Source organism: Podarcis erhardii, assembly GCF_964252035.2.
Source record: "Podarcis erhardii genome assembly, chromosome: 2".
In the NCBI taxonomy this organism is placed as follows: Eukaryota; Metazoa; Chordata; class Lepidosauria; order Squamata; family Lacertidae; genus Podarcis; species Podarcis erhardii.
The window spans coordinates 119032090-119054623 of record NC_138498.1 but is presented as its reverse complement, the minus strand read 5'-3'; the positions used below and the strand labels follow the sequence as shown (position 1 = coordinate 119054623).

General features: G+C 45.7%; 1 protein-coding gene across 1 annotated transcript; it reads left to right on the top strand.

Annotated features, from left to right (window-relative positions):
- The first annotated feature begins 9549 nt into the window (after nt 1-9549).
- On the top strand, nt 9550-16892 carry LOC309336946 (zinc finger and SCAN domain-containing protein 16-like). Its single transcript, XM_081853473.1, has 3 exons — nt 9550-10708; nt 12370-12496; nt 14269-16892. The coding sequence occupies exons 1-3, from the start codon at nt 9959-9961 to the stop codon at nt 14832-14834; spliced, it is 1443 nt and encodes a 480-aa protein (XP_081709599.1). The 5' UTR covers nt 9550-9958; the 3' UTR covers nt 14835-16892.
- The last annotated feature ends 5642 nt before the right edge of the window (nt 16893-22534 follow it).

The following is a 22534-nucleotide window of genomic DNA, read 5'->3' as shown; positions in this document are numbered from 1 at the left end:
CCAATTCTGGACCCACACATCCTTCCACAGTGGGGACATTGGTTTCCGTGCAGGAGTTAAACCCGGTGTGGATTTGCCAAGCGTGCCTTCCTCCTAGCACGTTTCTTCCTTGCGTCCTGAGTTCGAGTGCCTTCAAAGCCCATGACACCTTTGGTAAAGGCTGTTCTCCAACTGGAGCACTCGCAAGCCAGTGTTTCCCAATTGTCAGTGTTTATACTACATTTTTTAAGATTTGCTTTGAGACAGTCTTTAAACCTCTTTTGTTGACCACCAGCATTATGCTTTCCATTTTTAAGTTTGGAATAGAGTAGTTGCTTTGGAAGACGATCATCAGGCATCCGCACAACATGACTGGTCCAACAAAGTTGATGTTGAAGAATCATTGCTTCGACTCTGGTGATCTTTGCTTCTTCCAGTACACCGATATTAGTTCACCTGTCTTCCCAAATGATGTCTAAAAAATTTTGGGACATTCGCAGGGCAACCAAAATGCTTGTTTACAAAGCTATTGTACTACCAACCTTACTATATGCTTGTGAAACACGGACCGCTTATAAACGCCATCTCCAACTCCTCAAAAGATTCCATCAACGGTGTTTATATATACTTCTATATTGTCATACTGTTAGGTTTCTTGTTTTTTGTAAATAAAATTGCAAATGTTTATTTAAATGCTTTGAATGTGCTTTAAAAGAGAACTCCTTCATCTTCCATGAATTTGTCCAATCCTCTTTTAAAGTTCTGCAGTTTAACTGTGCTGCGCGAAGAAGTCCTTCACCGTTCAGCCTCTCTGGGTTAATACCAAATTTCTGGTATTAGGAAAGAGAGAGGAAAACCTCTCTCTGTCTACTCTGGAGCAAATGCTAGTCCTAACTCAGAGTAGACCCATTGAAGTTAAGGGACCTGAAAATCGATGAACAACTCTTATAGATAGACGGAAGAGGATTTACCAGTACTCTACTCGACTATTTGGAGGACAAGTTATAACGATGCATAAAAGCCATAGCAGAAATTGGTAATTGAGCAGGTGATGTGTAGGGAGAAGGGATGAATGTATTTTGAAATGATAGCTGTAAAACATTATTTTATTGGGAGCAGCAAATGAGAGAGAAAAATAGAGGGGACATCTGGCGGGCGGGGGGTGGGAAGTCAACTTTCAAATTTGTACATATTGAATTATTGTATTAATTTGGTGACAATTTGTTTAAAATTCTGGAGTATCAATAAAAATAATTGGCGAAAAGAAAAGAAAAAAAGTTAAGGGGCCTGACTCAGTTAATCTGAACAGAAATGCTCAGGATTGCAATTTGAGGTGTGTGAAATTTCATTTCTTACTCTCTTCCCACGAGGTGCCCCAAAGCAATCCACAATACAGTGGTACCTCGGGTTAAGTACTTAATTCGTTCCGGAGGTCTGTTCGTAACCTGAAACAGTTCTTGACCTGAAGCACCACTTTAGCTAATGGGGCCTCCTGTTGCTGCCGTGCTGCCAGAGCAAAATTTCTGTTCTCATCCTGAAGCAAAGTTCTTAACCTGAAGCACTATTTCCGGGTTAGCGGAGTCTGTAACCTGAAGCATTTTATGTAACCCGAGGTACCACTGTATAATAAAAGCGTCTGTGGAATAGAGTGCCTCAGAAGGTAGAGGATTTTAAGCAGAGGTTGGATGGCCGCCTGTCATGAATGCTTGTGTTGAGATGTTTGCACTCCTAGAATACACAATCCTAGAATTGTAGAGTTAGAAGGGACCCCAGGGTCATCTAGTCCAACCCTCTGCAATGCAGGGATCTTTTGCCCAACTTGAACCCTTCCAGTTCTAGGATTTCATTATTCTATGTTAGGAATATAAAAACAGTTAAAACCACTGTGTCCAGTTCTGGGCACCACAGTTCAAGAAGGACACTGACAAACTGGAACGTGTCCAGAGGGAGGGCAACCAAAATGGTCAAAGGCCTGAAAACGATGCCTTATGAGGAACGGCTAAGGGGGCTGGGCATGTTTGGCCTGGAGAAGAGGAGGTTAAGGGGTGATATGATAGGCATGTTCAAATATATAAAAGGATGTCACATAGAGGAGGGAGAAAGGTTGTTTTCTGCTGCTCCAGAGAAGCGAACACGGAACAATGGTTCCAAACTACAAGAAAGAAGATTCCACCTAATCATTAGGAAGAACTTCCTGACAGTATGAGCTGTTCGACAGTGGAATTTGCTGCCCAGGAGTGTGGTGGAGTCTCCTTTGGAGGTCTTTAAGCAGAGGCTTGACAACCCTGATGGTGTTTCCTGCTTGGCAGGGGGTTGGACTCAATGGCCCTTGTGCTCTCTTCCAACTCTATGATTCTATGATTCACTGCACGCACATACATAAAAGCAATTATTTTTTTAAACAAACTATAAACTGCAACATCAAAAACTGTTCTAAAAACAATTAACATGCATACACACCAGGTGTAGAAGTATATTAATATAATATCGCCCCACATCAGGTGCCTTTTACAGCAGCCCACGCGGGTGGCGCTGTGGGTTAAACCACAGAGCCTAGGACTTGCCAATCAGAAGGTTGGCAGTTCAAATCCCCGTGACGGGGTGAGCTCCCGTTGCTGGGTCCCTGCTCCTGCCAACCTAGCAGTTCGAAAGCACGTCAAAGTGCAAGTAGATAAATAGGTACCGCTCCAGCGGGAAGGTAAACGGCGTTTCCATTTGCTGCTCCGGTTCGCCAGAAGCGGCTTAGTCATGCTGGCCACATAACCCGGAAGCTGTACGCCGGCTCCCTCGGCCAATAAAGCGAGATGAGCGCCGCAACCCCAGAGTCGGCCACGACTGGACCTAATGGTCAGGGGTCCCTTTACCTTTAACATGCAGAAATTCAACAGGGCCAGCTTTCACCCAGAGCCAGGTTCAGATCTTTCCTCTGACACGAAACTCACTCACTCTCATCCTAGTCTACCTTCCAGGGCTGTTGTGAGGATTAAGGTAGCAGGGCGGGAGCAGAGGAACAAGTCTTGAACCCCTTGGAAGAAAAGCAGGATATAAATATAGTGATTATTTTTGTAATGTGTTAAAATAAAAATTATTGGGGGTGGGGAGAGTATTAAACCTGTTGAATGCTGTTCTGTTAAAACCACAGGAGCCCCGCCAGAGGGGGAAAAGTCTGCGGAATATTTCCTAAACCCTTTACAGTACTTTGTCTCCTATTATCATGCGAGCCAGCTCCCATTTCCTTTCAGCAGCTTTGCCAGGGTCACAAACCGGGGTCTCTGGTTCCTTAAAAAACTCCAGAGGCATCTTTGGATCCGGGAAGGAGAGCATTTTTATTTATCAAAGCTGCTGCTTTTCAAGTTTGTTATATAGGAATATTTCACATTGACTGTATGTAAACCGCTGTATGTAAATCCTTTGTTTTATGAACAAGCGGTATACAAATCTTGTTGAAACAGATAATATTCCCTCTTTCCTTAAGCCTCCCCCCTTTTTTCTGGGAGGTCCTACAAAGGGTTAAATCTGGGAGATGCCCTTCCCCAATTTTTTTTTAAATTTGTGAAAGGAGGGCGAGGCTGGTGGGAGGGACCAACCTGCTGAAGGAGCCCCTCCCTGTCTGGTCTCAGTCTATTCCATTCATTCCAGCAAACTGGGTGTTGGAGGGCGGCTGGAAGCGGTGGTGAGTTTGAACCCATTATCTGGGACTGGGTGGAAGCTGGGCCCTTGGAACGCCCTGCCACTATATATAGGCTCCATCCTTGAGATCAACTTTCCCCAACCTGGTTCCTTCCAAATGGGGATTTTTGCTGTTGTTGCTGCAACAACTACAACTCTCATTGATGCTTAACTGTGCTGGCTGAGCCCAACGCATCTTAAAAGTTCGCCAGGTTTGGGGGGAGGGGGATGGTCACACAAGCCATGGGGGTTGGATGGAGTCCATCAGATGCTGAGTCGGAGCATTGGCCCATTTGAGCTCCGTTTTGCCTACACGGGCTGGCAGCAGCTCTCCAAGATTTCCTGCTTGGAGATGCTGGGACACTTTTGCGTGCGGAGCAGATGCTCTAGCACTAACCTGCCACTGCCTTTTTAAGTTTCTAGTCCTCAGGCTTCCAAATGAAAAGCAGTTTAAACTGGAATAAAGGAATAATATAACAGGGGCTTGGACTAGATGACCCTCGGGTGCCTTTTCCAACTTTGCAATTTGTACTGACTCAGACCATGGCTCTGCCTAGCTCACTATTGCACAGACCTTCTGCATGCAAAGCAGCTGTTCTGTCGCTATGCCATGGCGCATTCCTCCAGCCCAAAGCAACTGGAAGTCGCCAGATGGGGAAAGGTGTTGTAAGTGGTGCCTTTTACAAGTAAAACCAGGTTGGCACGTGTTGTGTGTGAGGTCAGATCCCTAGGCAAGGTGGCAATGGCTGAATAGATAGAGCCTCTATTGCCAGATGCTGTCTACCTCTAAATACCAGTTTCCAGAAAGGGGTGTGAGCAGCGCTGACTCTTATTCCTCTCTCCGGAGAAGAAATTGCATTCCTGGATGAGATGGCTGTTTTCAGTGCTAGTCCTACTCAAGAGTAGGCCTATTGAAATGAATTGACCTAGGTTGGAAGGTTTTGGTGGGGGGTTTTTTTGTATTTCTGTGAAGAGTTTCAAAACATTAACAGAGAAACCAATGGGGCAATGGCCCTTGTTGATACTGTGCTGTTATCTAAAGGATCAGTGATTAAGTGGGCAAGTAATGAAACACGGCTATACACTCAAATAGGTCTACTCTTGAGTAGGACGGTCACTGAATCCTGTCCTGGGTTTCCCCTCCTTTTAGTCTGACCCAAAATGATAATCCTTATTCTTATCCACCAGTTCTGCAATCCTCTCTGTTCTCTTCAGCTGAATTTTTTTTTTAAACATATTTATTAATTTTTTTTAATTACAATACAAATAAATAAAACACAGTAATACATCTCATAACACATTTTCTTATCATCTTTGGACTTCCTCGCATCTCCCACTCCTGCGTTCTTAATTTAAAAATTTAATCCAGCAATTTATCACCCTGTTTCTATTCTTTAATAGCTAATCTCCAGATGTTATTTCACACATTTTATCTACACTTGTTTGAAATCTTAAACAATTTTAAGAATCCCCGGTCTCGGATTCTGCCAGTCATCTCAGCCAGTTCCATGTAGCCTATCAGTTGCGTCTCTTCAGCTGAATTTTTAATTCCTGTTGCTTTCATTTTCTTATTTTAAAAAAATGTATTTTCAAGTTTTCTATTAATAGTTAAATGCTTTTTTAAAGTAATGACTTGGACAACAGCTTTGAAAACCATATAGAAAAGTGGGGTGTAAATTTAGTAATGATTTGATGGCTTGCATCGTTATTAATAATTGCCCAACCTTCACCACCTTCACCGTAAAGTCCCAGGTAGGGTTACAACTAAAAAACAATATTAAAAACCATTTAAAACGGCTTACAATCGCAAAAATAGAGTGGATCCTATATTAAAATTTGTTAAGTTTAAATCCTATATGTGTGTACTGCTTAATATTTCAAAAATCTCTTAATTGGTGTACAGTTGGTGAAGATTTAAGTTCATCTTTTGCCCTTCCTCCCAGAGCAGCCCAGTAATAAAACATCTTTAAAATAAATATACATATTTAAAACCAAAAATACCTCCCAAATGATTCCAATACAGATGCAGACTGGGAAAGATCTCAAAAGACCTATTAAAAAGCCTTTTTCTCTCTAGTCTGGGACCTCACTCTATTGAGATGTTTTTATTTGCTACCTATTACCACTTTTGCTATATTTGGATAGATATTTTTTTCATGTTGCAAGCTGCCTTGAGCTTGGTTTAGTTATGGAAATGCGGCCTACAACTAGAAAATTGTTGTTGTTTAGTCCTGTCCGACTCTTTGGGGCCCCATGGACCTGTCTTCCCCTTCTCCTTGTGCCCTCCATCTTTCCCAACATCAGGGTCTTTTCCAGGGAGTCTTCTCTTCTCATGATCTGTCCTTCCAGTGAGCACTCAGGGCTGATTTCCTTCAAGAATGGAGAGGTTTGATCTTCTTGCAGTCCATGGGACTCTCAAGAATCTCCTCCAGCACCATAATTCGAAAGCATCAATTCTTTGGCGATCAGCCTTCTTTATGGTCCAGCTCTCACTTCCATACATCACTACTGGGAAAACCATAGCTTTAACTATACGAACCTTTGTTGGCAAGGTGATGTCTCTGTTTTTTAAGATGCTGTCTAGGTTTGTCATTGCTTTTCTCCCAAGGAGCAGGCGTCTTTTAATTTCATGGCTGCTGTCACCATCTGCAGTGATCATGGAGCCCAAGAAAGTAAAATCTCTCACTGCCTCCATTTCTTCCCCTTCTGTTTGCCAGGAGGTGATGGGACCAGTGGCCATGATCTTCGTTTTTTTGATGTTGAGCTTCAGACCATATTTTGCGCTCTCTTCTTTCACCCTCATTAAGAGGTTCTTTAATTCCACTTTCTGCCATCAAAATTGTGTCATCTGAATATCTAAGGTTGTTGATATTTCTTCCAGCAATCTTAATTCCGGCTTGGAAAAGCGGGGATATAAAAACACATAAGAGCAAATAAAACAGGGTTAAAAAAATTATTTATTGCATTTATATACTGTTTATATCCTTCCTTTGTGCTCACAGATATTTGGGGGGGGTGGTTAAGGGGAGGTCTCCCTCCAATCTATGCTTGCCTCAACCCTGTTTGGTAGGTTAGGCTGAGCTGGGGGTATCAGCTGTTTTATTTATTATTATTATTATACTTGAGTCCAACCTTTCGTCCAATGAACTCAAGGCGGTGTGCAAAACAAAAGAAATATTAAACCAGGGCAAAATGAGTCACAAAAATGTTTTGTTTGTTTATTGATTGATTGAATTTATATACCGCCCTATACCCGGGAGGTCTCAGGGTGGTTGGTTCACAGAATAAAATCAAGATATAAAACCAGAAAATACCTAATAAAAATAAAAACAGCAACCCAATACCCCCCCCCAAAAAAACACATTTTAAAAGGGCTTAGGATGTTGTTGTTGTTTTGTAATGTGTTTTGAAAAGTGGCATGCTTATATGATAAATGTGTGTTAAGCAACATGGATCTGATAGGTTTTTTTTATTTAATAAAAAAATTGCACACTGCGTCATTGTAAAAAACAACAACCTTAAACAGTAATATATATATATATATACACACACACACCACCCTTCATCGAAAGATCTCACCGTATGATTAGAACAGCGCTGTTGCTTTTTTAAAGCTTTTCATTCTTTCTTCAAATTTATTTTTAAAGATCAGTTAAATTGTAAGCTGCAAAAGCAGCCGGGATTTTTTCCCTCTTTTTAAAAAAAACTCCTCACCTGTGCTACTACAGCCATTTCCATGTCAACACCTGTCCTGAAGAGACCTCTTGCAAAAGCATTCAGACTGGCTTTGTGTCAGTCCTGGCGGGGACAATGGCAGTGTACTTGAGACAAAAGATTGCCCTCCCAAATCTATTTAAAGCAAAGTGATAAAATGGGATTTGCCAATCTCTGCCCTGGAGGCACCTTTCATTCCTGAAAGGACTCAGAACAGCTTTTCCCAATCTCTGGCTAGCCAACATCTGTCTTAAAAACAACACAGGAAGTCGGAGAATGGGGGAGGCACTAGCCTTAAATGTTTTAAAAGATGGGGGGGACGACCCAGGAAAAGTGGGATGGGAAGTAAATAAAACAAAAGAAAAAATATGTATTTGAATTGTATGTGAATTTGTGGAAATTTAATTATATATATATTTAAAAAAACAAGTGTGTGTGTATATATAATATAACATTATATTATATTATATTATATTATATTATATTATATTATATTATATTATATTAATATATAAAAATATCAAATCCCTGGATTAGGTCCTCTGCCCTACACATTTAAAGCAGTATCATACCACTTTAAACACTCATAGTTCCCTCTCCCCCCCCAAAAAAAATAAATAAATCCTGGAGAACTGTAGTTTGATAAGAGTGCTGAGAGCTGCTAGGAGACACATGCACCCATTCCTTTTGGAGAACTACAGTTCCCACAGTGGTTTAACAACGAATCCCTCTTCCCAGGGAACTCTGGGAATTGAAGGGAACGGGGGTCTCCTGACATCTCTCTGCACCCTTCACATACTACAACTCCCAGAGTTATGTCGGGCTGTTTAAAGTGGAATGATGGCTGCTTCAAATGCACAGTGCCTAGGAACAATCTCCCAGGGGCTTTGGGGGGTCCGGGCTCCCCACAATTGAATATTTGAGGGGACCAGCCTCCCCCCAAAAAAGTTGATGGGCATTGCCATTCGAATGGTGTGCGTGCACCATGTCATGTGATCGATTATGTGGGGTGTGTTGTACTGGCCTCCCAATATTTCATTCAAATTGCCCCCCCCCCAGTGTAGTGCAAATGGGGCCTAAATGTTTGAGGCTCGATGGTGGATCTGTTTTAATGTGGAAGTTTTAAAACCAGGTTTAGGAGGAGGAATCCTGGGAAGGGGATCTGGAAGCAAGGTCTAGGGGCAAGGAGTGGGAACACCTCTGGCCCCCTGCACGTTGTTGGCTGAGCTGCAACCTTCTGGGGGCCACATAGATGGGGCCAGGGGCCACAGCTGACAAAGTCACTGGTGTGTCAGTTTTTCCCCTCAGTATAGGTTAATTTCAGCAAATATGCTTAAAAAGGGGTCCCTGTTTTCATCAGAGAAATGTTGGAGGGTATGCAGGCTTGGGGAGAGTTTCCCAAGGGCCGTGTAGAGGGGCTTGGAGGGCCACATTTGGTCCCTGGGCTGAGCAATATAGGAAGTTGCCTCATACTGAGACAGAACCTTTGTCCACCACATTCTTGTCTACACCAGGGTTTCCCAAACTTTGGTCTCCTGCTGTGTCTTTTTTATTTGGACTACAATTCCTATCATCCCTAGTCATGGATGATGGGAACTGTAGTCCAAAGACAGTGGGAGACAGTTGGGAAGCACTGGCCTATGCTGACTGGAAGTGTCCCACAGGGTGTCAAGCAGGGGAAATTCCCAGCCCTCGATGCCAGGATTGAACCTGGGTTCTTAGGCCTGCGGAGCAGCTGTTCTGTTGCTGAGCTCGGTCCCGTCTCCAGAAGCTGCCTTATCCCAAATCAGCTTTAGTCAGTCTAGTTCTGTTCTGTCTACCCTGGTTGGCAGCACTTTAGGCAGGGACTTTTCCTAGCCCATCCCGGAATTGAACCTGGGAACTGCAGGACGCAAAGCAGATTACAGATTGAAAGCAGATTGAGGTTACAGCCCTTTCCATTACCTAGGTCATAAAATTGTAGAGCAGCTGGATGGGACCCGAGGGTCATCTAGTCCAACCCCCCTGCAATGCAGGAATCTCAGCTAAGGCATCCATGGCAGATGGCCCTCGAAACCTCCGCTTTAAAACCTCCATGGAAGGGCAAAGGAGTAAGTAAGACAGCTTTTTGTATTCCCTGCAGAAGTTTTTAATTTGTAGCAATGTAGCATGAATGCTGTGCATCTCCCTAGTCCAGCCCAGTGTGAGGTTTAGCAGCAAAAGCGTAGCAAAAGACTTTGCAAAGAGAGCGAGAGGAGCCTCTCTCTCTCTTGCAAGTTTTGCCTTTTCCAGATCTGTCAGCAAGGTGCAGTGTGAAATTTCCTAGCGCTCAGAAGACCTGGGAAGTGGCTGTTGGCATGTGGGCTTCTGTTCTTTCTGACATCCCTGCTTTGGTTCTCTTTCAGGAAAGGAGCCTTTGAAAACAAAAACAAAAAAAGTTGCTTGCAAGCTCTCCCGTTCTTCTGCGACAAAATTGCTGGCCGCGAAACCCTTGCACAACTTGCCCAGGGAGTCCCGTTGTGTCGGAAGCAGCTGCACAAGCACAGGGCCAGAAGTTGCCATTTTTTTTGCCATTCATTTGCTGCGAGCTTCAGAACGTCCAGCCGGCAGAGCTAAAATGGCCGCCACACGCCGCTGGAGGGCCGAAGCTGAGCGCACCCGGCTCCGGGAGGACCCCAAAGGTCTCAAATTGGGGGCCGGTGAGGCAGGAACCCTCGAAAGCCCCTCAGCAAGCCGTTCGGCAGACGCCGGGGGATGCGCGGTACGCCAAGAGAGCCAGCCGAGAGCAGGGAGCAGCGGTCACTATCAGTGGGAGACCGAGTTCCAGGAGTTTCTGGAAGGTTCCGTCTGGGAGGAGCAGACCCCGGAGGAGCTTGCCCCACGGGCCGACACCCGGGCCTTCCTGGCCTCCTTTGAGCAGGTGGCCGTGGCCTGCCACTGGCCCAGGAGGGAATGGGTGACCCGGCTGCTGCCGGCCCTGGGCGAGGAAGCGGAGAAGGCCTTCATCAGCCTGGACGCCCAGGACCGCGGAGACTTCCAGAAGGTCAAGGCGGCCATCTTGAGGCGCGAGGCCCTGGCGCGCGAGAAGAAGCACCAGGAGTTCCGCCGCTTCTGCTACCAGGAGGCCAACGGGCCCCGGGAAGTCCTTGCACGGCTCCAGGAGCTGTGCCAACAGTGGCTGAACACGGAGAGGAGCAGCAAGGAACAGATCTTGGAGGCCTTGCTCCTGGAGCAGTTCCTCAACGTCTTGCCGAAGGAAATGTACCACTGGGTCAAGGAGCGTGTGCCGGAGAGCTGCCTGCAGGCTGTGGCTCTGGCGGAAGATTTCCTGAGGAGGTTGCAAGCGGCCGAAAGGGGGGAAGAACCGGTAAGAAGGTTGCATTCCTTTCACACACCCACACCCCAGGCTTGCAAGCGGCTCCTAGCCAGCAAATGGTTGCAAAAGTCAAATATCCCAGCAGTGCAAGCGACCAAAGCCCAATGGCTTCAACTTCGCTTTTTCTTTTTTTGGCGAAATAGACGGACACACTAGGATCATCTCACTGAACCCTGCGTAATGCAGGATTGTTTTTGTCCAACCCCCAGTTTCCAGTTCAAGCTGAGCGAGCCTCTGGGGCCCAGTAACAACAACAACAACAACAACAATTATTATTTATTATTTATACCCGGGTTTCCCCAGCCACTTTGGGCGGCTTCCAACCAAATATTAAAAACAATACAGCATCTGACATTAAAAACTTCCCTAAACAGGGCTGCCTTCAGTTGTCTTTTAAAAGTAAAATACTGTATTTTTTGCTCTATAAGACTCACTTTTTCGCTCCTAAAAAGTAAGGGGAAATGTGTGTGCGTCTTATGCAGCGAATGCAGGCTGCGCAGCTATCCCAGAAGCCAGAACAGCAAGAGGGATCGCTGCTTTCACTGCGCAGTGATCCCTCTTGCTTTTCTGGCTTCTGAGATTCAGAATATTTTTTTTCTTTTTTTTTCCTCCTCCAAAAACTAGGTGAGTCTTGTGGTCTGGTGCGTCTTATAGAGCGAAAAACACGGTAGTTGTTTATTGCCTTGACATCTGCTGGGAGGGAGTTCCACAGGGCAGGCACCACTACGGAGAAGGCCCTTTGCTCTCAGAAATCCGCTCTCAGTCCAAACCTTTTACATCTTTGTAGCTGGGTTGTTTTCAGTTTCTTATCTCATTGTCTCTGGCCTGTAGTTTGCTCCAATTAAAGCCCAATTAACAGGATAACCTGTGCTTCCAGGAACGGGATGGGGGAGGGGGTTTCGTGGCAGCAAGTGCCAGACCGCCAGGCAAACTGCGGGTGAGAACTGGGTTCCTCTTCCAACCAAAGAGGAAAACAGATAATGAAATTCCCCCATCATTATCTGATTATCTCCATCTGTCTCTCTTACGCAGTGTTGGGAGAAACTCCATTCAAGGAGCACCGGAAACAGGAAGCCAAAATTGAATACAGTGGTGCCTCGCAAGACGAAATTAATTCGTTCCGCGAGTCTCTTCATCTTGCGTTTTTTTCGTCTTGCGAAGCACCCCTATTAGCGGCTTAGCGCTATTAGCGGCTATTAGCGGCTTAGAAAAAGGGGGGGGGGGACAGGGAAAAAACTCGCAAGACTTGCAAAGCAAGCCCATAGGGAAATTTGTCTTGCGAAGCGCCTCGAAAAACAGAAAACCCTTTCGTCTAGCGAGTTTTTCGTCTAGCGAGGCATTCGTCTTGCGGGGCACCACTGTACATTCAGTGCCTTACCTAAAGAGCTGCTTCTAGTTTATTATTCTTACAGGTTTCTCCTCTTTCCCCTGACAAGAGCCCTGTGAGGTAGCTCAAGCTAGAGAGAATGGTGACTGGGCCCAAGTTCGCCTGGTGTGTTTCATGGCCGAGTGGGGATCCGAACCCTGATCTCAGTTCATAATCCAGCGTTCTAACCATTGCACCACACTGGTGACTTGAGCACTTTGCCTTCTGTTCCTTTTCCACCACTCCTCAGTGGTCTCCCTTTTTTCTGCTCTTTATTTTTTCCCAGGAGCAGGAAGAGCCTGCAGATCTTCGCAAGAAGCAGGAGGTTCCGCTGGAAACGGTGCCGCTGCAAACTTGGGCTACGGGGGAGGTCCAAGGGGAGCCCAGTTCATCATCACGCAAGACTTACACAGGTAAGCAGGGGTCTTAGTTTTGCCTGGAATTAGCGGTGGGAAGAGGGGGTGTCCCTGGCTCCAAAGAGATTCAGTGTGGAGCAGTGTTGTTGTTGTTGTTTTAATCAATTTTATGAAAGCTTTTCGACATACGCTACAATAAAAGCCAAACAAAGCCAATAGAGAGCAAAATAATAAAAAGGAAGAAAGGATAGAGGAAACACCCACACACAAACAAAATTTTGAATTCTATCAACCAGCTGTAAGGCTTATGTTGCAGCCAGCTTGTGTTAAAATTTTCTGTTTCAGATGAAGAGGAGTATATTGATTGGTGTGAGTAGTTAACACATAACATTTTTGACAGGAAATGAGCTAGAGACAACCACCTGATCTTTATAAAAACTACTGTTTATTGGTGCTTGTGTTTAGTTCCCCCCCTCTTCTCCCCTCATCCCTTTTTTCCTTTTGTGCCCTGTCATTTCAGATTGTACGCTTGTGGGCAGGGATGGTCATGTCGCAACTGGTTGTATGCAAGGCACGCTGGGAGTATTTTTGAGTGGGTTAAAAATGCTCTAAATAAAACTCTTTTGGCTCCGGCCCTAACCACTACTCATATTTGGCCCTCAAATGGTTGCCCATAAGGCAGTGCGGCCCCCGGGGCTGTAAAGGGCTCCCCATCCCCACCTAAAAGAAAGTCCTAGTTCTCTAGTTCTGAATGAAAGGCTTAATAGGGCTCTCACCTTTTTGCCGCTCTTCTCCAGCTCTGCACCCTTCCAAAAAAGGAGATTCCGACTAAACATACGGAAAATCTTTTTGACAGGAAGAGCCATTTGACAGCAGAACGGTCCTCCTCAGGAGGTGGCGGGCTCTCCTTCCTTGGAGGTTTTTAAGCAGAGGTTGGATGGCCACCTGTTATGGATGCTGCAATGCGTCCTACGTGGGACTGGTGACCCGGAAACTACCATTAATCCAGAATGCGGCAGCTAGACTGGTGACTGGGAGTGGTATACGTCAGGCACCCCCAAACCCGGCCCTCCAGATGTTTTGGGACTACTGTTGGGCACCACAGTTCAAGAAGGACACTGACAAACTGACGCTGACAAACTGGAACGTGTCCAGAGGAGGGCAACCAAAATGGTCAAAGGCCTGGAAACGATGCCTTACGAGGAACGGCTAAGGGAGCTGGGCATGTTTAGCCTGGAGAAGAGGAGGTTAAGGGGTGATATGAGAGCCATGTTCAAATATATATAAGGATGTCACATAGAGGAGGGAGAAAGGTTGTTTTCTGCTGCTCCAGAGAAGCGGACACGGAGCAATGGTTCCAAACTACAAGAAAGAAGATTCCACCTAAACATTAGGAAGAACTTCCTGACAGTAAGAGCTGTTTGACAGTGGAATTTGCTGCCAAGGAGTGTGTTGGAGTCTCCTTCTTTGGAGGTCTTTAAGCAGAGGCTTGACAACCATATGTCAGGAGTGCTCTGATGGTGTTTCCTGCTTGGAAGGGGGTTGGACTCGATGGCCCTTGTGGTCTCTTCCAACTCTAGGATTCTATGATTCTATGATTCTAACTCCCATCATTCCTAGCTAACAGAACCAGTGGTCAGGGATTATGGTAACTGTAGTCCCAAAACAACTGGAGGGCCGTGTTTGGGGATGCTTGGTATAAGTAATAAATTGTTTTTATTTCTTTATTGCTTGCTGAGTTTCCTGCATTGCAGGGGTAAGACTAGGTGACTCGCGGGTACCCTTCCAACTCCACAACTCTGTGATTCTACACTTTGTCTTTCTGGTAGGTTATGGGCAGACTGGCGTGGCAAGGAAGAAGAAGACCTTCCAGTGGGGCCGCTACGGGGAAGTGAAGCTGCGAGCCCGCTTTCCCGGAAGAGCAAACGCCGTCCTCCCTTCCCGCTGGAAGCAGGCTGGGGGCGCCCAGGAGCATCGCCGCTCGGATAGGCTGAAGCGAGCCCAGTTGCCGAACCTGGCCGAGGCGCCTCCCTCGCCTCCTCCTCCATCTCCTCCATCTCCTCCACCTCGGGATGTCAAGCCGAAGCTCAAGAAGCCCTCCCCCCCTCCAGACGCCGCCCCCAAGAGCCAGATCAAGATGTGCCCCGAATGCGGCCGGGGCTTCAACGGCTTGGCGACCTTCAACCGCCACCGTATGCTCCACACCGGGGAGAAGCGCTATGAGTGCTGCTTCTGCAGCAAGGGCTTCTGCTGGCGCTCGGATCTGGTCCGCCACGAGTGCCAGCACACTGGGAAGAAGCCCCACGAGTGCCACTTCTGTGGGGAGGGCTTCGACCGCAAGTGGCAGCGAGAGAAGCACGAGCTGATCCACACCAAGAGCAAGGCGAAGCTGTGAGCGGCCTGCGACTTAGCGGGAGGGAATTAGCTGGATTTTAGGAACCGGGGTGGGAGCGGATATCGTTGCTGGGTTAAATCTCTCTGGGGCAGAACCGGAGAAGGGGGCTTCTTGTTGCCAACCCTGGTGCCCTCCAGATGTTCTGGACCACAATTCCTGGTGGGATTTGTGGTCCAGAACATCCCAGCTTCCAAAGTCTGCCTCAGACAGGACCTGCAGTCTCATTCCAGCTCCTTCTTCTTGCCAACAATTTTGTGTCGTTTTTCTGGCCACCTGAGTACATCTCCTGGTTTCGGCAGCCTATGTGGAGGAGGCAGCCGTGCCCAAATGGATCAGGGATGATTCAGCCCGTCGTGTGGGGCCACCCACCCCCAAAAAATCCAGCCACCATGCAGCCAAAATGAGTTCTTTTCGAAATTCCTCTTAAAGCATGTGTTTCTTCTACATGTAAACATCCTGCATCGCTTGGCAGGATGTCCCGCCCCTCTTATTTCTTCCTCATGGTGAAGCTATCCCAAAATAAAGCACCCCCCCCCCAAAAAAATGTTGTCTGTTGCATTATCCTGTTCTGAATGAGCGACCAAGCTTAGGCAATATATCAGGGTCATTTTTACACGGCTTTAAGCCCCATGAATTTATTGAAGGAGTTGAGTTGGAAGGGAAGGTGGAATAAGGGAAGCAGTTTTGAATTCGATGTTGGTAGTGGGGAACGTATAAGGTGTTACGGGGCACGTTGAGCTTTTTGCAAGCGAGAGTTAATTCTACTGTTCGTGTTACGTGTGTGTTTTAATTATCTGCATTCTGATGTTTCTGTGTTTCTGCCTTTTTGAAGGAAAAGAAATTTGACGGGTGCTTCTCAATAACATTGGTTGGGGATTCTTTCTTTTAAAAGCCTACTCCACAGATTAGGTTGTGGGGAGAGAATTAGAGGGAAGCATCCTGAGGGGGCTGGGGGCTGAAAGTGGACTGTACTATTTTAGGATGTTGGTAGGGGGTACCATTTTCGAAAGCTCTGCCATGTTAAACAAACCTTAGTGAGGAAAAATGAGAAAAACGCCCCTTGTCATGGGGGAGACATTCTATTTCGGATCAGTTTTTGTACTTGAGCTCTTCCCCTGGTCCAGGCACCATTAAAATTAAATGTGGGATCCCGCCTGGGTTCCAAAATGGTACAGCCCATTCCACTACCTCCAGGACTATACCACTTCATTCTGCTGTATGGCTAAGCCATACCTTAGTCCCCCAAATTTAATAGCTATATTTACATTCTCTTGAACCCCTAGAAAGATGGTTTGGTCCCAGACTTAATTAAAACACATATGGCCCTATACTCAAGTGCTGTTTTTAATCTACTCGGCAACACAGAGTTCAGCCACAGTGACGGTAACTTGGGGTCACACACATTTCGAACTGGGCAAACAATGGTTTGCAGGAGCCAGGGGTGGGGAAGTTTCAGCCCTCAAGACTCCTAATTTCAATCTTCCTCAGCCACCATGGCCAAAGGGTGGAGATTGGTTGTCTGACAGCATCAAGACGGCAGCAGGTTCCCCCTTCTCAATATGCTACCATCTGCCTGATTTGAACGTAACAGTAAACTATGGTTTGGCCGAACCAGGAAGTGGGGGGGGGGAGGAGCAAATCAGCCTCAAGCACAGTCACTGTGGTTTGGCTATTGATGTGTGAATCCAGATAATATCTGTCCCAGAAGCTGATCCTAATGTATTGTTCTCGTTCTCTCATTAGTCTACCACTATTGTGCCCATCTGTTTAAGTGTTCAGTAGTAGCCTAGCTTTCCCCCCAAGGATCCTAGAAATGAGCGAAACAGCAGGTACCAGTTGCAAACCAATGAAACTTTTAATTTTTTTTTTTTGGTTCCCTTGTTGAGTGTCTACAGTTCTGAATGCCCACGCTTTTATACTCCTGTCAAAACATGTTGAGGTTTTATTTATAAAGTTTCTTATCTCAAGTTTTTTGTAATCTTAAATTAAAAAAAGTCTTTTGTGACAAGTTTGGAGCTTGTTATGTTTGGAGCTATTAAAAACTGGGTAGTTGCTCAATGGATCCTGTGTGTTGTTCTTGACAACAGGGTGCTTGCCAGCCAGCCTTGCCCTATACCAGAATACTCCATTGCATCTCTTCTCCCCCCCCCCCCAAACAAGCAAGTAGGTTGTATTCTGTCACCACTGAACACAACTGTCCACTGTGGGCTGTTTCCCTCGCCCACTAGTTAAGGGCTCTTCTTGCCAATAACCTTTTAGGCACTTCGTCAAAACTTCAGAGTTTCTCCAGGCCTATTCATGTATACAGTGGTACCTCAGGTTACACACGCTTCAGGTTACATACACTTCGGGTTGCAGTCTCCGCTAACCCAGAAATAGTGCTTCAAGTTAAGAACTTTGCTTCAGGATGAGAACAGAAATCGTGCAGCGGGAGGCCCCATTAGCTAAAGTGGTGCTTCAGGTTAACAGTTTCAGGTTAAGAACGGACCTCCGGAACGAATCAAGTACTTAACCTGAGGTACCACTGTATTTCCATTTTGGCTAAATAATGATTGGTACCCACCTGTTGAGGTTCAGAACTAGAGGGAATGTCACTGTTAAAGTGGAGTGGTTAGAAACCTGCCACACTTTGTTGCAGATCCTGCTGAACATGATAGGTTCCTTTTCTTAAAAAATGGAATATCCAGGTTCAGAGGCAATATACCCCCCATTTCCCCCCCCCAAAAAAGAACCTGGCATTTAGTGTACAGCATAGGAGGGTTGTTTGTGCTTCCCAGATTCCACTGGGGCTTAACCTGTGAGTTGCCGCTGAACATTTCTCTCGATTTTTTGCCTACCTACTTTTACAAGCCAAATGGTGAGGGAATCATAAGAAGCTGCCTTGTACCTGAGCCAGGCCATTGATCCATCTAGATCTCCTCAACAGTGGGGTATGGGGTGGCACTCTGCCCATGCTCAGGGGCATGTGGTGTGACATGCGCCAAAAATTTGCAGAACATGGACTGGCAACTTTTAACAGGCAGCGTCAACAGATAGTGCTGCAAACATATAACAAATATTTCTTATGGATTTACTTCTCTTTTTTTAACCCATCAATTTTTATTAGTTTTCCAAATTTTAAATTAACAATTTAATTAGAATTTAACACCAATTTAAAAATTACTTTACCATCCATTCCTGTTTCCATCATCTGCATGTGCAGTTCCTGTTTAGACATTTACCTGACTATTTTCCCAATTAATCAAACACAATTAATCTTCCTTTCTTGATCCATATAAATCAATAATCATAATTTTAAATCATATTTACTCCAATACGGTTTGCTTATCCTCTCTTTGTAGGTTCGCAACATTCTAGTTAACAATGCTCAGATTTTACAGACTTTACTATTCTCTTTTCACAAAGCTGTGTTTTGTGACACCTTGGGGATTTACTTCTGAGTAAAATACACGTAGGATTACATTGCAGAAAATTTGTAATTGCATCACTAAGTGGCGTGCAGAGGGAAATAAGTTCCCGAAAGGTGCAGACAGATTGCAAGGAAATTCGTAAGTCTCCTTGAGACAATTCAGATAAAAGTTGAATCCTATGCAGAACAAGCCCAAGTGTCCCATTCACAGCTGGTAAATGATGATAATGCAATGACCCTGGTCTTTGCTTTCTTGGTTAACGCCTGCAAGCAACCATTGTCTCTCTTCATTTGCAAATGAATAAAACGAGACTTCCTGATAAGTTTTAGTCCAGCAATTTGAAACTGGAGCCTCCCTTTGGAATTAATTTGTTACTATTGATTCAGTTTCCTTCCTCCAAAGAAGCCACCACAAACGCAAAAGATCTGAAAGTCTCAAAGGCATCACCACTGCCCCCTACCCTATAAAAACATTATTCAGAATAGTGGGTTGCATGAGCCGCCAAGGATATTTTTTTACTCATTCTAAGGACCAGGGGATGACCAATCTCTCTCCATCTCTCCCCACTTCTCAAAACTCATATTTTCCTTGCGTATGCAACATACATTTAAAGCATATCCTTCTCCCCCCCCCGCCTATCCTAGGCTTTGTAGTTTATTGAGGGTGCTGGGAATTGTAGTTCTGCAAACTACAACTTCCAAGATTTTTTGTGGGGAAGCCTTGTGCTATGAAAGCAGGACGTGTGTGCAGCTGCTGTCCTTATCCCTTCCTGAAATGAAGCAAAGCTCTTCCCTGAAATTCACACTGTAAGTTCCTAGCGGCAGGGGACTGTGTTTTTGTGTTTGTTTTTTTTAAAAAAAACAAACAGCACTGTGAGCATTATCCATTCCTAATAAAATTATTTTTCATGGGATTTGAGAGCCATCAGTCAAAAATGGTGCAGATCTCCTGCTTCTACATCTGAGGCAGCTGCCACTCTCAATACAAATTTAGTAGTAAAATAAAAAATACATCACACAGGTGGACGTTGGCTGGAGCACCTAAATCCCCTTATTGTCCTCTGCTCCTCAGCACCCAGTAAAGGCTGGTTCATCCAGCTGCCTCCTGCCCACTTCCCGACTTACAATCAGTCTAGAGAAGGGCACTGCCTGTCAGACAATGGGGACGGCAGAGGCCTAGCTCAGTTGGCAGAGCATGAGACTCTTAATCTCGAGGTCATGGGTTTGAGTCCCGCACTGGGAGAAACCGGGGTTGGACTAGATGACCCTCGGGGATCCCTTCCAACTCTACGATTCAGTTGGTGGAGCATCTGCACCCAAAAGGCGCCGGGTTGAATCCTTGGTACCTCCACGGAGAGGCCTAAAAGCCGCTGCTGCCAGCCAGTGTACACAATCTTGAACTAGATGGACTATTTGTGTACGGCAGCTTCTGAACTGGAATTAGCTGGATCTGTCAGTCACTGACTGTGGCTCCGCCTCCTTTTCTGCCCCCCCTGCCTTCGGCCCCATCAGTCTCAATGGGCACTGGATTCCCCACCCACCACCCCGATCCTCTTACGGAGGTGGGCGGGGAGGAGCGGGAGGGCGAATTTTGTTGCACAAGTCACCATACATTTAAGGGCTTCAACAGTCTCCCGCTCTGGCGGGAAGGTCCTGTAAACGGCGTTTCTATGTGCTGCTCTGATTCGCCAGAAGCGGCTTAGTCATGCTGGCCACATGACCCGGAAGCTGTACGCTGGCTCCCAATAAAGCGAGATGAGCACCGCAACCCCAGAGTTGGCCACGACTGGACCTAATGGTCAGGGGGTCCCCTTTACCCTTTACCTAGGTCATTCTTGCTTGTGCCCTAATCTAAGGACGTCTTTCTCCACCGAGGGAGCTGGACAGCTCTTCGAAAGAATAAACACCATTTGTTTGTTTTCATAAAATGTATGCACAGCTTGACTGTTAAAGACAAAAACTCAAAACGGTTCACAACAAGGTAAAACAATCCACCCAAAAAGGGGGGGGGGGATTCCAACCCTACTTTAAAGTATACCATTCATGGAAAGATAAAAACAGAGGTTCAAAGACAAAATGGAGGGATGGTGTTATGTACTGAGTTGAATAGGATCCAAAAGGCAGCAGTCTGATTGGTCCTAGAACAATGCAGCAGTATGATTGGTCCACAGGGGCCACCCAATCCAGCTCCAGGTGAAGTGAATCTGCAACCTGATTGGCCTACAGGTGAATCTCGGAATTAGCCAATCACATGGGGCCCATTGTGAATATAATGTATATAAAGCAGACATTCTGGGGGAACTCCATTCCTCCTCACCACTATGAGCTGAATAAAGAGCCTGAAATCCACTCTCGACTCCGAATATATTTCAGATACCCTCCACATGCCTCTGCGGAAAAGTTTTAACAGGGCTTTCTTGAAGAGAAGAGGGTATATTGGATGGACAAGGAAACCTGTGGGCCTCCAGAGGTGGCTGGACCCCTAGCAGCCACAGGCAGCGTTGCCCAATGGTCAGGGATGGTTGAAGTTGGAGTCCACTAACTTCTGGAGGGCCACAGGTTCCCCACCTGTGAGGAATGGGATTCACACCCTTTAGTCGATCAGTCAAATGAGTTTGCCGGTTGGTTGGTTGATCGATCGATCGATTGATGAAATTGTTTAAGTTTCGCTCTCTGCCATTTGCATAACATTAGTCTGACGGCTATACAGTGGTACCTCTGGTTAAGTACTTAATTCGTTCTGGAGGTCCATTCTTAACCTGAAACTGTTCTTAACCTGAAGCACCACTTTAGCTAATGGGGCCTCCTGTTGCCTCCGCGCCACCGCCACACGATTTCTGTTCTTATCCTCAAGCAAAGTTATTAACCTGAAGCACTATTTCTGGGTTAGCAGAGTCTGTAACCTGAAGCGTATGTAACCCGAAGTACCACTCTACGTGGCCTACCAGATGCTTTTAGTCAAGGCACCACAGCGAGGCCTCTTTGGCTTGTCCTCAATTAACTTTCACTCGGCTGAAATGACTGACTATGGCCCCACCCTCACGGTACATTTCCAGCAGTGTCACAACACTTTAATCCTGGGAAATGTAGTTTGTTAAGAGTGCTGAGAGTTGTTAGGAGGCCCCTCACAGAGCTAGGATGATTCATCAACACATCCCTCTTGCTGGGGAGCTGTGGGAGTTGCAGTTCTGCGAGAGAAAGAGGGGAAACAGGAGAAAGAGGGGTCTCCTAACTTCTCTCCGCACCCTTAAAAAACTACAGTTCCCACAGCTCTTTGGGAAAGCAGTGTGGTACTTTAAATGGACCGTGCAAAATCACTTTTTAGACCTGTAATTTTGTCTCAAAGGGAAGTTGAAAAGACAGGCAACGAAAGAGAGAATAAAACAGATAACTTTTTTATTTTTAAAAACAGCATTAAGGACATTTCATTAGTCGAGAACAGGGGTGGGTCTGTGGACTACCACTTCCATCATCCCTTGCCATTGGCGATCTTCGTTAGGGCTGATGGAGTCGGAGTCCAACAAGGAATTAGCCACACCATCTGCGGAACTCCCTGCCACAAGGCCTTAAACCAGCCTCCCCCAATCTGGTGCCCTCCAAATATTGCTGGACTCCCAAGTCCCATCATGCCAGACCACTGGCTGTGTTGGCTGGGGCTGATTGGAGTTGAGGTGGTGGGAGCTTTAGTTCAACGGTATCTTGGGGTGGAGGGGCGCTCGATCAAACATATATTAAAACTGATTTAATCTGCTTATTTAATTAATTTAACGGACGCTGCAGCTCTTGTGGGGAGGGGAAGATTAAACCATGGGAAGGGGAGGTATCTTAAGATAATGCTGCAGGCACCTGATGAAATGGTGCATAAAAGCATCCGCTATTAAAAAGATTTATGTAAATCTCAAAAGGTGCTGCAAAGTCTTTTATGCTTTTCTCGGCAAAGCAACAACTTCACTGCTAATTCATCTTTTAAGAATCAGATTTCACAGTTAAATCACAGTTAAGTCATCCAAACAACAATTTCATCGGGGTGGGGGGAAATCAATGCTGATTCATCTGGTCATAACTTATTATTAAAATGATGCTTTCTTTTTTTTTTTTTTTTTTTGGTCCTCTAAACCTCCAAGCCACTTTGGTCTTTCCGCCAAAATCCCTCACCAAAGGCACTTTGCAAGCACCCAGTGCTGCTTCCAGGCTTATAACCTTCCTGCAAAGTTTAGTTATTTGCTGCTATTTAACTGTTTAGAATACTGCTTTATTTGATGTAAGTTATGTGAAAAGTTATTCTCATTCT

Bases quoted from the DNA above. Each gene is read 5' to 3' on its own strand.
- LOC309336946 (XM_081853473.1), top strand. From the start codon at position 9,959: ATGGCCGCCACACGCCGCTGGAGGGCCGAAGCTGAGCGCACCCGGCTC. The intron at 10,709-12,369 runs GTAAGAAGGTTG...ATTTTTTCCCAG, and splicing joins CCGAAAGGGGGGAAGAACCG to GAGCAGGAAGAGCCTGCAGA. The intron at 12,497-14,268 runs GTAAGCAGGGGT...TCTTTCTGGTAG, and splicing joins ATCACGCAAGACTTACACAG to GTTATGGGCAGACTGGCGTG.